General features: G+C 35.4%; 1 protein-coding gene across 4 annotated transcripts in view; it reads right to left on the bottom strand.

Annotated features, from left to right (window-relative positions):
- Window positions 1-16051, bottom strand: part of KIAA1328 — a gene marked incomplete at both ends in the record, with an annotated part of 383031 nt that overhangs the window by 146521 nt on the left and 220459 nt on the right. For 3 of the 4 annotated variants that reach the window (XM_082852721.1, XM_082852722.1, XM_082852724.1), the window contains 2 exons: window positions 1019-1126; window positions 7391-8064. In XM_082852721.1, coding sequence (XP_082708847.1) covers window positions 1019-1126; window positions 7391-8064 — 782 coding nt within the window. The remainder of the gene's footprint in view (window positions 1-1018; window positions 1127-7390; window positions 8065-16051) is intronic. The other variant, XM_082852723.1, reaches the window with a different exon arrangement.

Raw genomic sequence — 16051 nt, forward strand, 5'->3', positions numbered from 1 at the left:
AAAATGAGTTTATTGTGGTGAGGTGAATGGACTTAGTGTCTGTCATACAGAATGAAGTAAGTCAGAAAGATAAAGACAAATACTGTATGCTAACACATATATGTGGAATCTAAGAAAAAAAAATGTCATGAAGAACCTAAGGGAAAGATGGGAATAAAGACACAGATGTACTACAGAATGGACTTGAGGATATGGGGAGGGGGAAGGGTAAGCTGTGACAAAGTGAGACAGTGGCATGGACATATATACACTACCAAACTTAAAACAGACAGCTAGTGGGAAGCAGCCGCTTGGCACAGGGAGATCAGCTGGGTGGTTTTTGACCACCTAGAGGGGTGGGATAGGGAGGGTGGGAGGGAGGGAGACGCAAGAGGGAAGAGATATGGGAACATATGTATATGTATAACTGATTCACTTTTTTATAAAGCAGAAACTAACACACCATTGTAAAGCAATTATACTCCAATAAAGATGTAAAAAAAAAAAAAAGAATCTTAAAAGGATTTATACGTACTTTAAGCTAGTAGTTCTGCATACATTAAAAATGTATGTACAGAAATGTTCCTCAAAGCATAATTTATTGTATAATAGTAAAACCTTATATTATTCAATAACAGGCTTATTGATAAATATTGAGTAATATTCATCACGATAGATATTTGTTAAATGAATTAATATCATGTTTTCATAAAAAAGGACATCAGAAACTGGGATACACAAAAAAAAGCAAAAAATAAAATTCTGTATAAGCATAATCCCTATTATGATATAGAAATTATTATTATGAAAGAGAGAGTGGAAAAAGCCTCACAGGATTGTCTCTGAATGGTAGGATTATGAATGATTTTTATTTTCTTCTTTACACTTTTCTATATTTTTCAAAAATTTATAATGTGAATATATTTATTCATATGATCAGAAAACTGGATTCACCAATATGAAGCTATAAATATATACCAACCATATCCTTAATATCTGTGTGCTACATATTTTGCCTTCACCGACCACCCAAGTTTACCTTGGTCCAGAGCCACTCTCATTCATATCCAGCCTCAGCTCTCGGGGTGTAGTAATGTCTTTATTAGCAACCAGTTCTCTTGACTTAAATACAGCTTGAGTTCTTAACCTGTAAAAATAGATTTAGACATAGAAATAGAACAAACAATACTAAAATTTGTATGGAACCATAAAAGACCCTGAATAGCTAAATCTTGAGAAAGAAGACCAAAGTTGGAAGCATTACATTCTCTGATTTCCAACTATATTACAAAGCTATAGTCAAAACAGTACTGGCATACAATTCAACACTAAAACACCAAATAAACAGGTTAAAAAAATGGGCAGAGGATCTGAATAGACATTTGTTCAAAGAAGACATACAGATGGCCAACAGGGACATGAAAAGATGCTTAACATCACTTATCATCAGGGAAATGAAAATCAAAACCATAATGAGATATCACCTCATACCTGTCAGAATGGCCATTATCAAGAAGACAGCAAATAACAAGTGTTGACAAGGATGTGAAGAAAAGGGAATCCTCGTGCACTGTTGGTAGGAATGTAAATTGGTGTAGCCGCTATGGAAAACAGTACGGAGATTCCTCAATAAATTAAAAATAGAACTATCATATGATGTAGCAATTCTACTCCTGGGTATTTATCTGAAGAAAACAAAAACGCTAATGATTCAACAGAAAAGATACATGCGTCCCTGTGTTCACTGCAGCATTATTTACAATAGCCAAGATACGGAAGCAACCTTAGTGTCCATCAACAGATGAATGGATAAAGAAGATGTGGTATATGTATATAATGGAGTATTACACAGCCTTACAAAAGGATAAAATCTTGCCATGTGCAACAACATGGATGGACTTGGAGGGTATTATGCTAAGTGAAATAAGTCAGACAGAGAAAGATAAATACTGTATGATTTCACTTATATGTGGACTCTAAAAAACAAATGAACAAACATAATGAAACAGAAACAGAGTCATAAATATAGAGAACAAATAGGTGGTTGCCAGAGGGGAGAGGGGTCAGGGTAGGTGAGAAATAGGTGAGGGAGATTAAGAGGTACAGTACAAATTTCCAGTTGCAAAATAAATGAGACATGGCTATGAAATGTACAGTATGGGGAATATAGTCAATAATTATGTAATATCTTTCTGTGGTGACACATGACAACTAGACTTATTGTGGTGATCATTTTGAAATGTATAGATATATCAAGTCACTATCTTATATACCAGGAACTAACATAGTATTGTAGGTCAATTATACTTCAAAAACAAACAAAGAAACAAACTCATAGGAAAAAAAGGTGAGATTTGTGCTACCAGAGATGATAAGTAGGGAGAAGGGGAATTAGATAAAAGTAGATAAAAAGTACAAACTTCCAATTATAAGCTAAACAAGTACTAGGGATGTAATATACAACATAATAAATATAATTAACACTGCTGTATGTTATATATGAAAGTTGTTAAGAGAGTAAACCCTAATGGTTCTTATCACAAGGAAAAAACATTTTTTTCTATTTAATTTTGTATCTATATAAGATGATAGATATTCACTAAACTTATCTTGGTAGTCATTTCATGATGTATGTAAGTGAACTTATCATGCTGTACACCCTAAACTTATACAGTGCTGTATGCCAATTATAGCTTAATAAAACTAGAAGAGGGGCTTCCCTGCTGGCGCAGTGGTTAAGAATCCACCTGCCAATGCAAGGGACATGGGTTCAATCCCTGGGCCGGGAAGATCCCACATGCCACGGAGCAAGTAAGCCCGTGTACCACAACTACTGAGCCTGCGCTCTAGAGCCCGCGAGCCACATCTACTGAGCCCATGTGCCACAACTACTGAAGCCCGCACGCCTAGAGCCTGTGCTCCGCAACAAGAGAAGCCACCGCAATGAGAAGCCTGCGTACCACAACAAAGAGTAGCCCCAGCTCACCGCAACTAGAGAAAGCCCGTGCACAGCAACAAAGACCCAATGCAGCCAAAGATAAATAAATAAATAAATAAATATATTAAAAAAAACTGGAAGTAAAAAGAGTAAATCAGAAATAAATAGAAGTGAGAAAAATACTAAATCAAAATACAAAATCAAATGAGTGAGTAGACACACCCACACATACAAACTGACATATAAACAGTCACAAAGACCAGTAAAACAGAATAGAAAACCCGGAAATAAACCCTTGCATATGTGGTCAACTAATCTTTGATCAGGGCACCAAGAATACATGATTGGGAAAGGATAGTCTCTTCAATAAATGGTTTTGGGAACAATGGACAGCCCCGTGCAAAAGAATGAAATTAGACCAGTATCTTACATGTTACACATCACATAAGAATTAACTCAAAATGGGTTAAAGACTAGACTGTAAGACCTAAAACCATGAAACTCCTAGAAGAAAACATAGGTGGTAAGCTCACTGACATAGTCTTGGTGATGATCTTTTGGAGCTGACACAAAATATAAAGGCAACAAAAACCAAAAATAAGTAAGTGGGACTACATCAAACTATAAAGCCTCTGCACAGCAAAGGAAACCACCAACAAAATGAAAAGGAGACCTACCAAATGGGAGAAAATATTTGCAAATCATATATCTGATAAAGGGGTAATATCCAAAATATATAAAGAACTTATATAATTCAATAGCAAAAACCCAAACAATCCAATTAAAAAATGCGCAGAGGATGTGAATAGACATTTTCTCAAAGAAGGCATACAGATGGCTAACAGATACATGAAAAGATGCTCCATATCACTAATCATCAGGGAAATGCAAATCAATACTACAATGAGATGTCACCTCATACCTGTTAGAATGGCTATTATCAAAAAGACAAGAAACAACAATTGTTGGTCAGGATATGGAGAAATGGGAATCCCTATATATTCTTGGTGAGAATGTAAAGTGGTACAGTCATTATGGAAAACAGTATGGAAAATCCTCAAAATTTAAAAATAGAACTACCATATGATCTAGCAATTGGGTATTTATCTTAAGGAAATGAAATTTGTATCTTAAAGAGATGTCTGCATTTCCATGTTCATTGCTGCATTAATCACAATAGCCAAGATATGGAAACAACCTAAGTGTCTATTGACAGAAGAATGGATAAAGAAAATGTGAGATACACACACACACACACACACACACACACAAACATACACACAGTGGAATATTATTCAGCCAGAAAAAATAAGGAAATCCTGCCATTTGCAAAAGTATGCATGAACCTAGAGGACATTACGTTCAGTGAACATACCAACATACCAAAATATGTGAGACTAACAGTGCTGAGAGGGAAATTTATGGCACTAAATGCTTCCAGTAAAAAAGAAGAAAAGTATCAAATCAATAATCTAAGCTCCCACCTTAAGACAGAAAAAAAGAACAAGATAAATCCAAAGCAAGCAGAAATAAGGAAATAATAAAGAAATGAATCAATTAAATAAATGAGACCCGTATTATCTTGATACCAAAACCAAAGCCAGTATAAAAAAAGAAAACTACAGACCAATATCCCTCATACATATTGATGTGAATATCCTTAACAAAATATTAGTAAATAGAAATTTGTAGTATATAAAAAGTATTATACACTATGACCAAGGAGATTTATTCCAGGGATACAATACTAGGTCAATATTAAAAAGAACTGTTAATGCAACCCACCATATTGGCAGGCTAAAAGAGAAAAATCAAACAATCACGTCAATTAACACATAAAAGGTATCTGACAAAATTCAACAGTCATTATGGAAACTTTATATCATCTACAATAAAAAAAAATCAAACTCCATCAAAATTGAAAACTTTTGCTTTGTGAAAGATCCTTTTTGAGACTGAAAAGACAGGCTACAGACCAGGAGAAAATACTTGCAATCCACCTATCTGACAAAGGACTTATATCCTTTGAATATATAAGGAACTCTCAAAACTCAACAAGAAAACAACTCAAACAATCCGGTTGGAATATGGCAAGAGATATTAAAGGGACAATTTACCCAAAAGGATGGAAGGAGAGCAAACTAGCAAATGAAAAGATATTCAATGTCACTAGCCATTAGGAAAATGCAAACTAAGATGACAATGAAATATCACTACACACAGATTAGAACATGTCAAATAAAATTCTGTGACACTATCAAATGCCGGAAAGGATGTGGAGAAATGATCTTTCATACGTTACTGGTAGAAAAGTATTTTAAACTTAATGTGGTATAAGTTAAGTATGATCTTGTCATAAGATTTAGCAATCTTACTCCTAGTTTTCATTTGTAGAAACAAAAACCTTAGGCCACACTAAAACTTGTATTAGAATATATAGCAGCTCTATTTGTAGCAGAAAAAAACTGAAAACAACCAATTGTCCTTTAACAGATAAATGGTTAAACATATCATGGTATATCCATATCGTGGAATAGTACTCAGAAATCAAGAGGTACAATATATGCGACAACCTAGATGGATGTCAAGAACATTATGCTGAATGAGAAAAGCCAATATCAAAATTTCACATACTGTATAATTCCATTTATATAACATTTTCAAAATAACAAAATTATAGAAATAGACAACAGATTAGGAGTCTCCAGGGGTTAGGGATGGGGGCGCAGAGAGTGACTCTAACAGAAGAGTACAAGGAAATCTTGGCGGTGCTGAAATAGTCCTGTAGTTTGATTGTGGTGGTGGTTACACAAATCCACACATGTGATAAAATGGCATAGAAATACACATACACACTGTACCAATGTTAATTTACTAGTTTTGATAATATATTACAGTTGTATAAAATGTAGTCATTGGGAGAAGCTGGTTTTTGCAACTTCTATCAATCTAACTATTTCAAAATAGAAAGTTTTTAAAAATCTCTATACATACGCATAAACATTTACAATTTATATACACAAAACTTGTTCAAAATCTGTGTTTCATAGCTCTTTCATCTAAGCTGGGGTGATCAAGAGAACAATAAAGACTTTATTATCATTATGCAGCACTATTTGAACATACAATCCTGTTCAAATGAACATGATGCCTAGTCTAAAATTACCCTTTCTCCCCTGCTAGACTGTGACCTCTTTAAAGACCGCACTTGAAATTTTTTTTACCTATCCCAAGTACCTAGAACCATTCCTCATATAACATAGGCATTCGATAAATGTTTGTTGAATGAAGTTCTCAGGAGAGACTACACATGAACTGGAGTATTAGAGATTGGGGTCATAAAACTGAAGCAACATTTCAGCCTTTGGTTACAATCTTGTTACAAGAGACTTCATTTTCACTTCCTTTAAAAGCCTCCAGGTTTCAACAATGAAGAATAAAACTGATCATGAAGAGAAAGAGGAAGACCACTTTTGCTTCCTAGAAGAGTCAGTATTACACTGAAGGAAAAATGTCAAGATGGAACTTTCAAAGAAATTAAAATTTAAAAAATATTAGGCAAGATCTGAAAATGAAAGAAAATTAACTCCAAGAAGTAAAAGAAAGTAACACTTGTATTAAGTGTGTCTGTATAGGATCTATGTGTCTAAGAATGCGTACAAAGGGGAAATGGTATGTTTGACCAAGGAGGAAATGGCAGGGAAAGACACGCACACACACACACACACACACACACACACACACACACACACACACACAATTCCCTATGAAAACTGAAACTTACTTTTTAAAAAAGACATAAATGCCATATTTTCTTGTGTTTAAAATACAATTGTGTCTGATTTATTACTATTTTAAAACTAAGATAACAAACTTTATGACTCTGCATGTAAAACTATGCTGAACACTACATGACATAAAACAGGACTTTAGCTTTTGAAACATTGTTCTCAGGGAAAAATTGTTAGAGGAAGAACAGTTTAAATGTGGGTAAGTGTATAAGAAACTGGTTATTGAACAGGCTATGCTTCATGACCAGAAAAGACTGAATTTAGAAGGTTCCCATCATTTGTCGCATGGAATGATGACAGCTACCCACACTTCGGTCTGATTTCACATCCTGAAATCTCATGCTTTTACTTAATGGTAATATTCTCTACAATGACATCAAACAGCAAAGGATTTTGTGTAACGGTAATATTTAAAAATACTGTCTTTCGAATCCAGCAAAAATTATACTGGACTGCTGAGAAGTAGATATTCTAAGCTAACATTTTGGAAGACAAGGTAATCTTTCAAGTCTTCCCCAAAAGACAGTGCAATTTACTTGCAAGTCATAGCTGCTGTGCATCTTGAGCAAACTAAAGTCCCGAGGAACTTCTGTTCCTACACATCTGTTATAGTAACACAGCTGTCATTTTATACTGTGTTCTCCAAGCTATAGATACTGCTGAAAGAACAGGTAGGACTCACCAGTTATAGTCCAGTCGAGACTGATGAAGCTGCTGCTGCTTTAGGAGTAGTTTTGTCTCCTGCTGGGCCAGTAGATGCTGAAGGCGTTCCTTTTCAATTTCCAGCTCCATTTTCTGAAGCATGAGTTGCTGCCTTCTATCTTCTGAGAGCTGCTTTTTGACATCAGTTTCACTAGGCTGCAGTGCCCCTTGGCCACGCATCAGAGATGCCCAGGAAAGCCCACAATACCTGCATGATTCCAGATGTGTCTTGGAATATTCAGGGACCATGTTTGTCGGATGGCTCTCACGAACATGATCTGCATTTTCAGAAAGTCTATGACCACAACACTGAATAGGTGGAGTAGCCTTACGGTGTTGGCATTCCTTCATGTTCAGGTCCTCTGGTGGAACTTTCTCTGTAGGGACTGCATCTACTCGTTTTTTCCCTGGGGATCCATAATTACATGTTCTGGTCTCTGATGGCACCTTGTCCACATCCTCTTTGGGATAATGAAGGGCTGCTTGTTTCAAAGAATTATTCCTAAATTCCGCAAGGGATTCTGAAGCTGAGTCCTGATTTGCAGACTTAGGCCTTTGCTTGGTTTGAGTGTGGGTTTGTGGTTTGGCTACACTCAAGTAGGAACCATCCAGTTCCACAGATGAAGACCAGAGAGTGCTTTTCCTATCGGATACCTAAAAGGAATCGCAAGATCACTTGTCAAATAAGAGCACAACAGGAGTTCTTTTGACTTTTCAGAAGTCAGTGATATATATTTACCAAGACAAAGCTGTGTTTTTGTCTTCTTAATTAATAAATGATAGTAGTCACATAGCTAAACAGACATGTGCCATAAAGCTAATCTCATTTTCAAACAATCTACATTTCAGTAAATCCACAAGGATGAGAAAAAGAAAGTGTTGCTGCTCACTGCTTAAGCAAGATTTCAGGAATTGCAAATAATGAGGGGTATATAGCATCAACTTTGAGAAGAAGAAAAACATTGAATGTTAATGCCTTAAAATGTTTAATTTTGAATACTAAGCCAAGAAACCCATTCAGCCACCTTAAGTATCTTTTGATTGGCCATTACATAGCATGAAGTTTGATGTAGAACATTTCACCTTATACTGAACAGGATGTTAGTTACTGCTAGAAATTTGATGAGTTCTTATAAATATCTTTACAGCACACAGACAAGACCAAGCACTTTCCACAAAATATGATTCTAATCAAAAGCAGTTATTTAAATACAAAACATATTTAATTTCAGCTGTAAACATAAGTGATTTTTCAATTAAGCTGTTCAAGTGATTATAGTCTGATAGAACTCAGGCAGAAAGGAAGAGTTGCAAACTACCTTTGACAGGCCAGTAGAGTGAGCTTTCCCAGCACTGTAGCCTCAACCCTGTTTCATCAAGGAGAGCAAAACTTAGTTTATATCAATGACTCTCAAACTTTAGGATGTATCAGAATCACCTGGAGGGCTTGTTCAATGTGAATTGCTTGGCTTACTCCCCAGAGTTTCCAATTCAGTAACTCTAGAGCAGAGTCAGAGAATCTGCATTTTTAACAAGTTCCAATCTGGAACCACACTTTGAGAACCACTGGTCTGTACCATGGGCCATTGGACTGCTCCTTTGTCCCTCTTTTAAGGACCACTTTGATTACATCGGGCCTACCCATGTAATCCTGGCTAATTTCCTCATCTCAAGATCCTTAACTTAATCGCGTCTGTAAAGCCTCTTGTCATACAAAGTCGCTTGTGCCATATAAAATGACATTTACAGGTTCCAGGAATTAGGACATGGACATGTTTGAGAGGCTATTATTCAGTTTGCCCCAACTTCTTTTAAAGTAAGAACTAATTCATAAACAGTTGAGATGGTTATGTATTCCAGAGACATGTACTCTAGAATGAATGAATAATTGAGATCCCTAGCAGAGGGGGAAAAAAAAATCCCACCAATTTACTTTGCAATAGTTGAAAATGATGAACTGATTGGTAAGAAGTGTCACCTAACATATATATAGCAATACAATTTTTCCTCTCCTATGATAAAAGGGGGCTATTACAATGACTCTTTTAAGATTTTGAGTTTCTAAAGCAATGTTAAAGGAGTTCTGTTTAAATTAGAATAAGCCACATCTGGGGAGATGACTTGGGCCTCTTCAAAGAAGCCATGTAATTTTATATGCTGAGCAGATGACACTGAGCAGATGACAAGCTACATGAAAAGAACTAGTCCTAGGGCAAAATTTATGATAAACTACCTCATTAAAAAAATTAACCTTATTTTACACCTAAAGGAAAACTCTAGTCCACATTCATCTCCCCTATTCTGAACTTCTGTAGCACTTATTGTCAACAGAAATATTTAACATTTATCACCTGCTATTTTGTATGATAAACCATCTTTTTATAGATTATACTTTTAAAATGAGAAATAAATTTTTTAAAAGTCCAGAAACTTAAATCAACTATTTTATATCATCATATAGTTTCTAATCCATGTATCATTAATGTAACAGTAGATAGCATGTATATATTATTTTATATTCTCATTTTTGTTCCTTAACATTATTTACATATGTGCATTTTTAGGTATTTATATAGCTTACACTAACTTTAATGGTGTTGAGTGTTACATTATTCACAAATGTCAGGTATTTGGAATATTTCTAAAATATTTTGTAGTTAGCTTTTATGTTTTTGAGAGGCACTACAACTTAATGATTTCCATGCATGCTTTGCTCAAAGAGAATACTGCTTTGTCAATTACCGCTGGGTGACTGTGCAACTTGGCAGACCGAGTTCTAAGATGGTCCTCAAGATTCCCATCCTTTTGGTGTCCCCATCCTGTATCATCTCCTCCCCTTAAGTGAGGGTAGAACTTGTGAATATGATCAGATCAATCCTGTGGTTATGTTACCTTATATGGCAAAAAGGACTTTGCAGATGTAACTGAGGCTCCAGCTGACTTTGAATTAATAAAAAGGGAGATTATCTCATGCGGGCCAGACCTAGTCAGGTAAGCCGTTTAACAGAGGGTCTGGTGCCCTCCCCAAGATCAGAGATTCTCCTGCTGGCCTTGAAGAAATAAGCTACTGTGTGGTAGGAGGGCTTTTTTTTTTTTAATATTTTATTGAAGTAGAGTTGATTTACATGTTGTGTTAATTTCTGCTGTACAGCAAAGAGACTCAGTTACACATATATATTGGGTTGACCAAAAAGTTCGTTCAGTTAGTGAATACATTGTTCAATAAAATTCTTGGTGAAAATGAGTCTTATTTTTACTTAAAACCGAACGAACTTTTTGGCCAACCCAACATATTCTTTTTCATATTCATCATGGTTTGTCACAGGATATTGAATACAGTTGCCTGTGCTATACAGTAGAACCTTGTTGTTTATCCATCCTATACATGATAGTTTGCATCTGCTAACCCCAGACCCAGATATAGAGAACAGTCTTGTGGTTGCCAAGGGGCGTGGGGGTGGGAGGAAGGAATGGGAGTTTGGGATTAGCAGAGGCAAACTATTATACATAGGGTGGGATGGCTTATGGAGGGGCTCATGTGGCAATGACCTCTGGAGCAGAAGGCAGTTTCCAGACAACAGTGAGCAAGAAAATGAGGCACCTACCATACATATGCAAGGAAATAAATCCTGCCAACAACCCACTGAATGTAGCCCAGCTGGCATCTTGATTGCAGCCTTCTAAGACCCTGAGCATAGGACCCAACTAAGCTGTGCCAGACTCTTGAACCACAGACACTGTGAGATAGTACATGTGTGTTGTTTTAAGCTGCTAAGTTTGTAGTAATTTGTTACACAGCAATAAAAACTAATATAACATATTATCCAACTTGCCTGAGCCTCAGGTTCCTCAACAGAAAACCAGGGATTAAAAATAGCAGCTACATCAAAACTGAACGTGGTGGTGAGACAGATGAGCAGTTATCAAGGGTGCTAATTTATAAGGGTACTAATTTACAAAAAGGAAACACAAACCTTATATTTACGCAACTTCTTTCAAGGAGAACATTGTGGTGTATGTGGGCGGGGGGAGTGGGGTGGGGTGAGATCACCAAGGGGCACATTCAGTTACAACAGATTATCTCTGAACTGTCTTCAAGGAAAATGAGTTCAGTTATCTATCTTCATTTTGCTACAGTGAGGTTTGTAGTTGGGCCAGAGTTGAATTGCTTGAGATAATAGAGAGGTTCTTCATCTTTCTCCTTCATATAAAGGATGTCAGTCTTAACACTAACATCTTGCACTGCCTCTTAAGGTTGTTGTGATGATTAGATGAGATAATTCATATAAAGTGCTTTGGATGGGGCTTAATTTGCCTTTGCGACACACGGAAGTCACAGTGGGCTTAAATGAAACTGATGTATTTTTCTTTCTGGGGCTGCTCCATGCTTTCTATATGACATTTACAAATATAACTTCTCTTAACTAAGGCTTAAACTAACAACAAATCCCAAACTGCTGTCTCTGGTATATGGGTTTGACATGAATTTTTCAGATATATAACACTAACTTAGAAACCATTAGATATTTTTTTAAATGGAGGCATAACTTATACATAAAAAAATGCACATACCTTAAGTATACAGCTTGACGAATTTTTATACTTGCATTTAGCCAAGTAATCATCACCCAGATCAAGTTATAGAACAATTCCATTACCCCAGGAAGTTCCTTTGTGTCCTTTCTAGTCAATATCACATCCTCACACTCCCAGGAGTAACCATTGTTCTGATTCTTATGATCATAGATTAGTTTTGCCTATGTTGAACTTCATATAAATGGAATCATACAGTATGCTACCCTTTTGTACCTGGTTTCTTAAGCTCAACATAGTTTTTGAGTATCTTCTATGTTGTTGTGCATATCAATAGTTTATTCTTTTTTACTGCTGCATAGTACTTCATTGTATGAATAAAGCAAAATTTGTTTATCCTTTTATTGGATTAGGTTGTTTCCAGTTTAGGGCTATTATATATAAAGCTACTATGAATATTCTCATACAAGCCTTTTTTTTAGACATACACATTTGTTTCTCTTGGGCACAGGGTAGGCATATTTGACTTTATTAGAAACGCCAATAAGCTTTCCAAAGTGGTTATTCTGTTTCACACCCCCATCTGCAAATTAAGAGAGTCCCAGTTGCTTCACATTCACAGCAACACTCCCTAGTGTGTTTCATTTTTAGACAATCTGGTGCCTGTATAGTTAAATAACACTGTGGTTTTATTTTCCATTTCCCTGATATGTAATGATATTAATGAACATATGCTTGATGGTCATTTGGATATCTTCTTTTATGAAGTTCTTGTTGAAACTAATATATTTAAATAATTCAAAATAATTTTTAAAGGAGTGAAGATGAGAAATGAAAAATGAAGGTCAGGGAAGACAATGTCATGCAAATTGTTTCTGATGAGATAACTTGGCTCTAAATGGTCACCTTCATTGACCACTGAATGCAGAACATGCTCCCAGAACACCCTGTCACTTTGGCTGCTCTCAACTCAGAGTTTACCATATACTGTGCTAAATGTTTTACATATTCAACCTATTATTCTTAACAACAATTCTGTAAGGTAGTTATTATAATTAGCATTTTACAGATGAGAAAATGAAGTTCAAGGAATCAACACAACTTTCCCAAGGTCACATCAATATAATATGTGAGACATGGGGCTATGTCTCACTCCAAATCCATAATCTTCCATTGCTTCCGGCTGTAGATCTTTTTAAAAAAATTCTTTAATATGAAATACATGAAACATAGAAAAGTACACAAAACAGTTATGAGCAAGGCAATGCCCAATGTAACTACCATCCAAGATACAGAAGACGACCCTTGTCTTCTGTACTCAGAAGACCCTGATGGCCCTGAGCAATCACCACTCTCTACCTCTCTTGCCAAAGGGAATGACTACCTTGACTTTAATGGGAATCACTTTTTTGCTTTAATACTTCTCTGCTTAAATATCCATACTAGAGTTCAGTTTTACCTGCTTATTTTTAAAGTATAAATGAAATCATATGATACACATTCTTTTGTGTTTAACTTCTTTCACCCAAAGTTATATTTGTGAAGTTCATACATAGTGCTGCATGTGGCTGTATTTTCATAGCTTTATAGCAGGGGTCAGCAAATTTATTCTGTAAAGGGTCTGACAATAAACATTTTAAACTTTGCAGTCCATACAGACTTTGTCATAACTACTCAGTTATGCTTTTGTAGTGTGAAAGCAAGAGATAATACATAAATGAATAACTATTCTAGGAAAACCTTATTTGTAGACACACTGAAATTTAAATTTCATGTAATTTTCCTATTTCATGAAATATTCTTTTTTTCCCAACCATCTAAAAAGCTAAAACCATTCTTAGCTCATGAGTTGTACAAAACGATACAGTTAGCTAGATTTAGCATCCCACAGTTTGCCAAGTGAACTTGATAATTATGTTGCGTGCTCTTCCATTTAAAGGAGTCTATGAATATCCTAAGATATGGTCAAAACTCAATAAGCAAACTGAACAATATGACTTGGGATGTGCTATCTATTTACATGTTTTCTGTGTGATGAAAATGAGTTGGACTGAGTGCTTAATTAGAAATAAACATAAAGCATGTAGAAGAATATACCTGGGCAAGTCACACACATTGTATAAATTAAAAAAAAAAAGTTTAGACAGAAAATGATCTATGGAAAACAACAGATAAAAATGTTAAGTTCAAAATGGTAGCATATTAGGATTTGTCTTATATAAAAGGTACCATAACTTTGGCTACATCTTTAGACTCTAGATGTGGCAGAAATGAAGCCATAAAATCTTTGACAGGGTATGCTGTGGGATTTACTGTACAAAAGAAAGATGAGGAGAAAATGCAGGCAATACTTGGCTTATGACAGAGTAGAAGCATAATATCTCTTAATTTGGGTAGACACAGGCCAATGACTAGATAAAAAAACACCAATGAGAAAAGTATAAGGTTTAAAAAAAGTCTGAGAGACTTATCTTGGACACAAAGAAGAATTTTCTGATACTGAAAGTTAGTAAATTTCTGAGTTGGAAGGTTTTCAGAATCTTTAAGATACTCTTTTAAAATATGACAGATATTTTTAAAAGACTTCATAGAAAATAAAGGATGTCTATTTTATAAACATTTATGATATGATCTTGTATGCATGCATGGAAGCACACACAGGTGTGTAGGTACATATATGAACATACACATTCCTATGGTAATCTAGGGCTTTCTGGTGTTCTCACATAATAAAAAAATAACTGCAGTATTGCTTCGTGAAATACCATCAACAAGTAAACAGTGATGTTTTATAAATTTCTGCAAATCATTTTTGCAGGCCTGGCCAATCTCTGCTATAAGCCGTAAGGAGAGAGCCAAACTAAACTGCAGTAATTATTTCCTGCAACAGGTTGTTATTTATATAATTAGGAAGAGATTACTTACAATGCATTTATGAGTTGTTAACTACAGGATTAGTCAATAGCACCAACAGATCTTATTGGTATTCATTTCTCTAATGGTAAATAATAATTTACGATCCTGGCAAGCACCCTATTAAACAATCCTCATATTCCCACGGACAGCCTTATAAGAATAAAAATCTCAATTTTGTAACTTTAGAATTTCCCCCTATTCTCTTTATTTTATGACGAAGTCAGAAATTCAAGAGCTAGATAAATATTTCTAAACCTAAACTACTGTGTGTGGGGCAGGTCATTGTATTACCCAGAACATTTGGAGTTAATATAAAATAAGGCACAGAATGACAAGCTGCATTTTTAGTCAAGCTTACATGAACCAGTTGTCAAGCTGACAGAAGCTACGTAATGCAACAGCTGCACTGTATGGTTTGCCAAAGTCTCATCCCAAATAAATGTTCATTCTCCCCAGTGCAATTAACTCTCCTATACTGGCAGATTTTGCTAGATCATCAAGGTAGATTACCTTCTAGTGTTATGAACTAAATACTTACAGGTGTTATATCATCAGTTATAACTTACAAACTTTGGCATTTAGCAAGACATCCAGGCAAATGAATCATCTAATTTATGAATTATTTATAAGAAATTCACAGCATGCTCCTGGCATCATCCATGGCCTTTTCCAGGTCATATGACACCAATTAGAGCTGAATTTTAAATTATTCAATAACCTGAACTCTCTTGTCATTTAACATATAGATATCAACGCAGCAAACAAGTTAAATCTAATGGGCCCTCGAGGTTTAAGCTTCTCCACTGCACAATCGCTAAAGCTGTAGGCCATCAACGGAAGTAACAGAATGCAGCAGTCAAACACATTTGCAAGGCTCTAATAACTTTTTCTATTTCCCAGGGACTGTGGCACAATCTAGGATTATTGAATCTAAAAGGCACTGAAGCCAATAATTATGAGATTTAAAAAGTATAGGCACACAAGATTGTACAAAAGACAGAATATTAGCAACAGATACCAAATGCGGTACCAACTCTTAAGATACATACACTATAGGCCTGCCAAAAGTTTTAACAGTAATTACCAGACTCAGAAAAGGCTAAACCTCATATTCTTTAATCATTACTACATTTCCTGAAAGTTGGAATGTGATTGATTTGCTATAAAAATGAATACAGAGCACAGAATAATT

Source organism: Leucopleurus acutus, assembly GCF_964270905.1.
Source record: "Leucopleurus acutus genome assembly, chromosome: 13".
Lineage (NCBI taxonomy): Eukaryota > Metazoa > Chordata > Mammalia > Artiodactyla > Delphinidae > Leucopleurus > Leucopleurus acutus.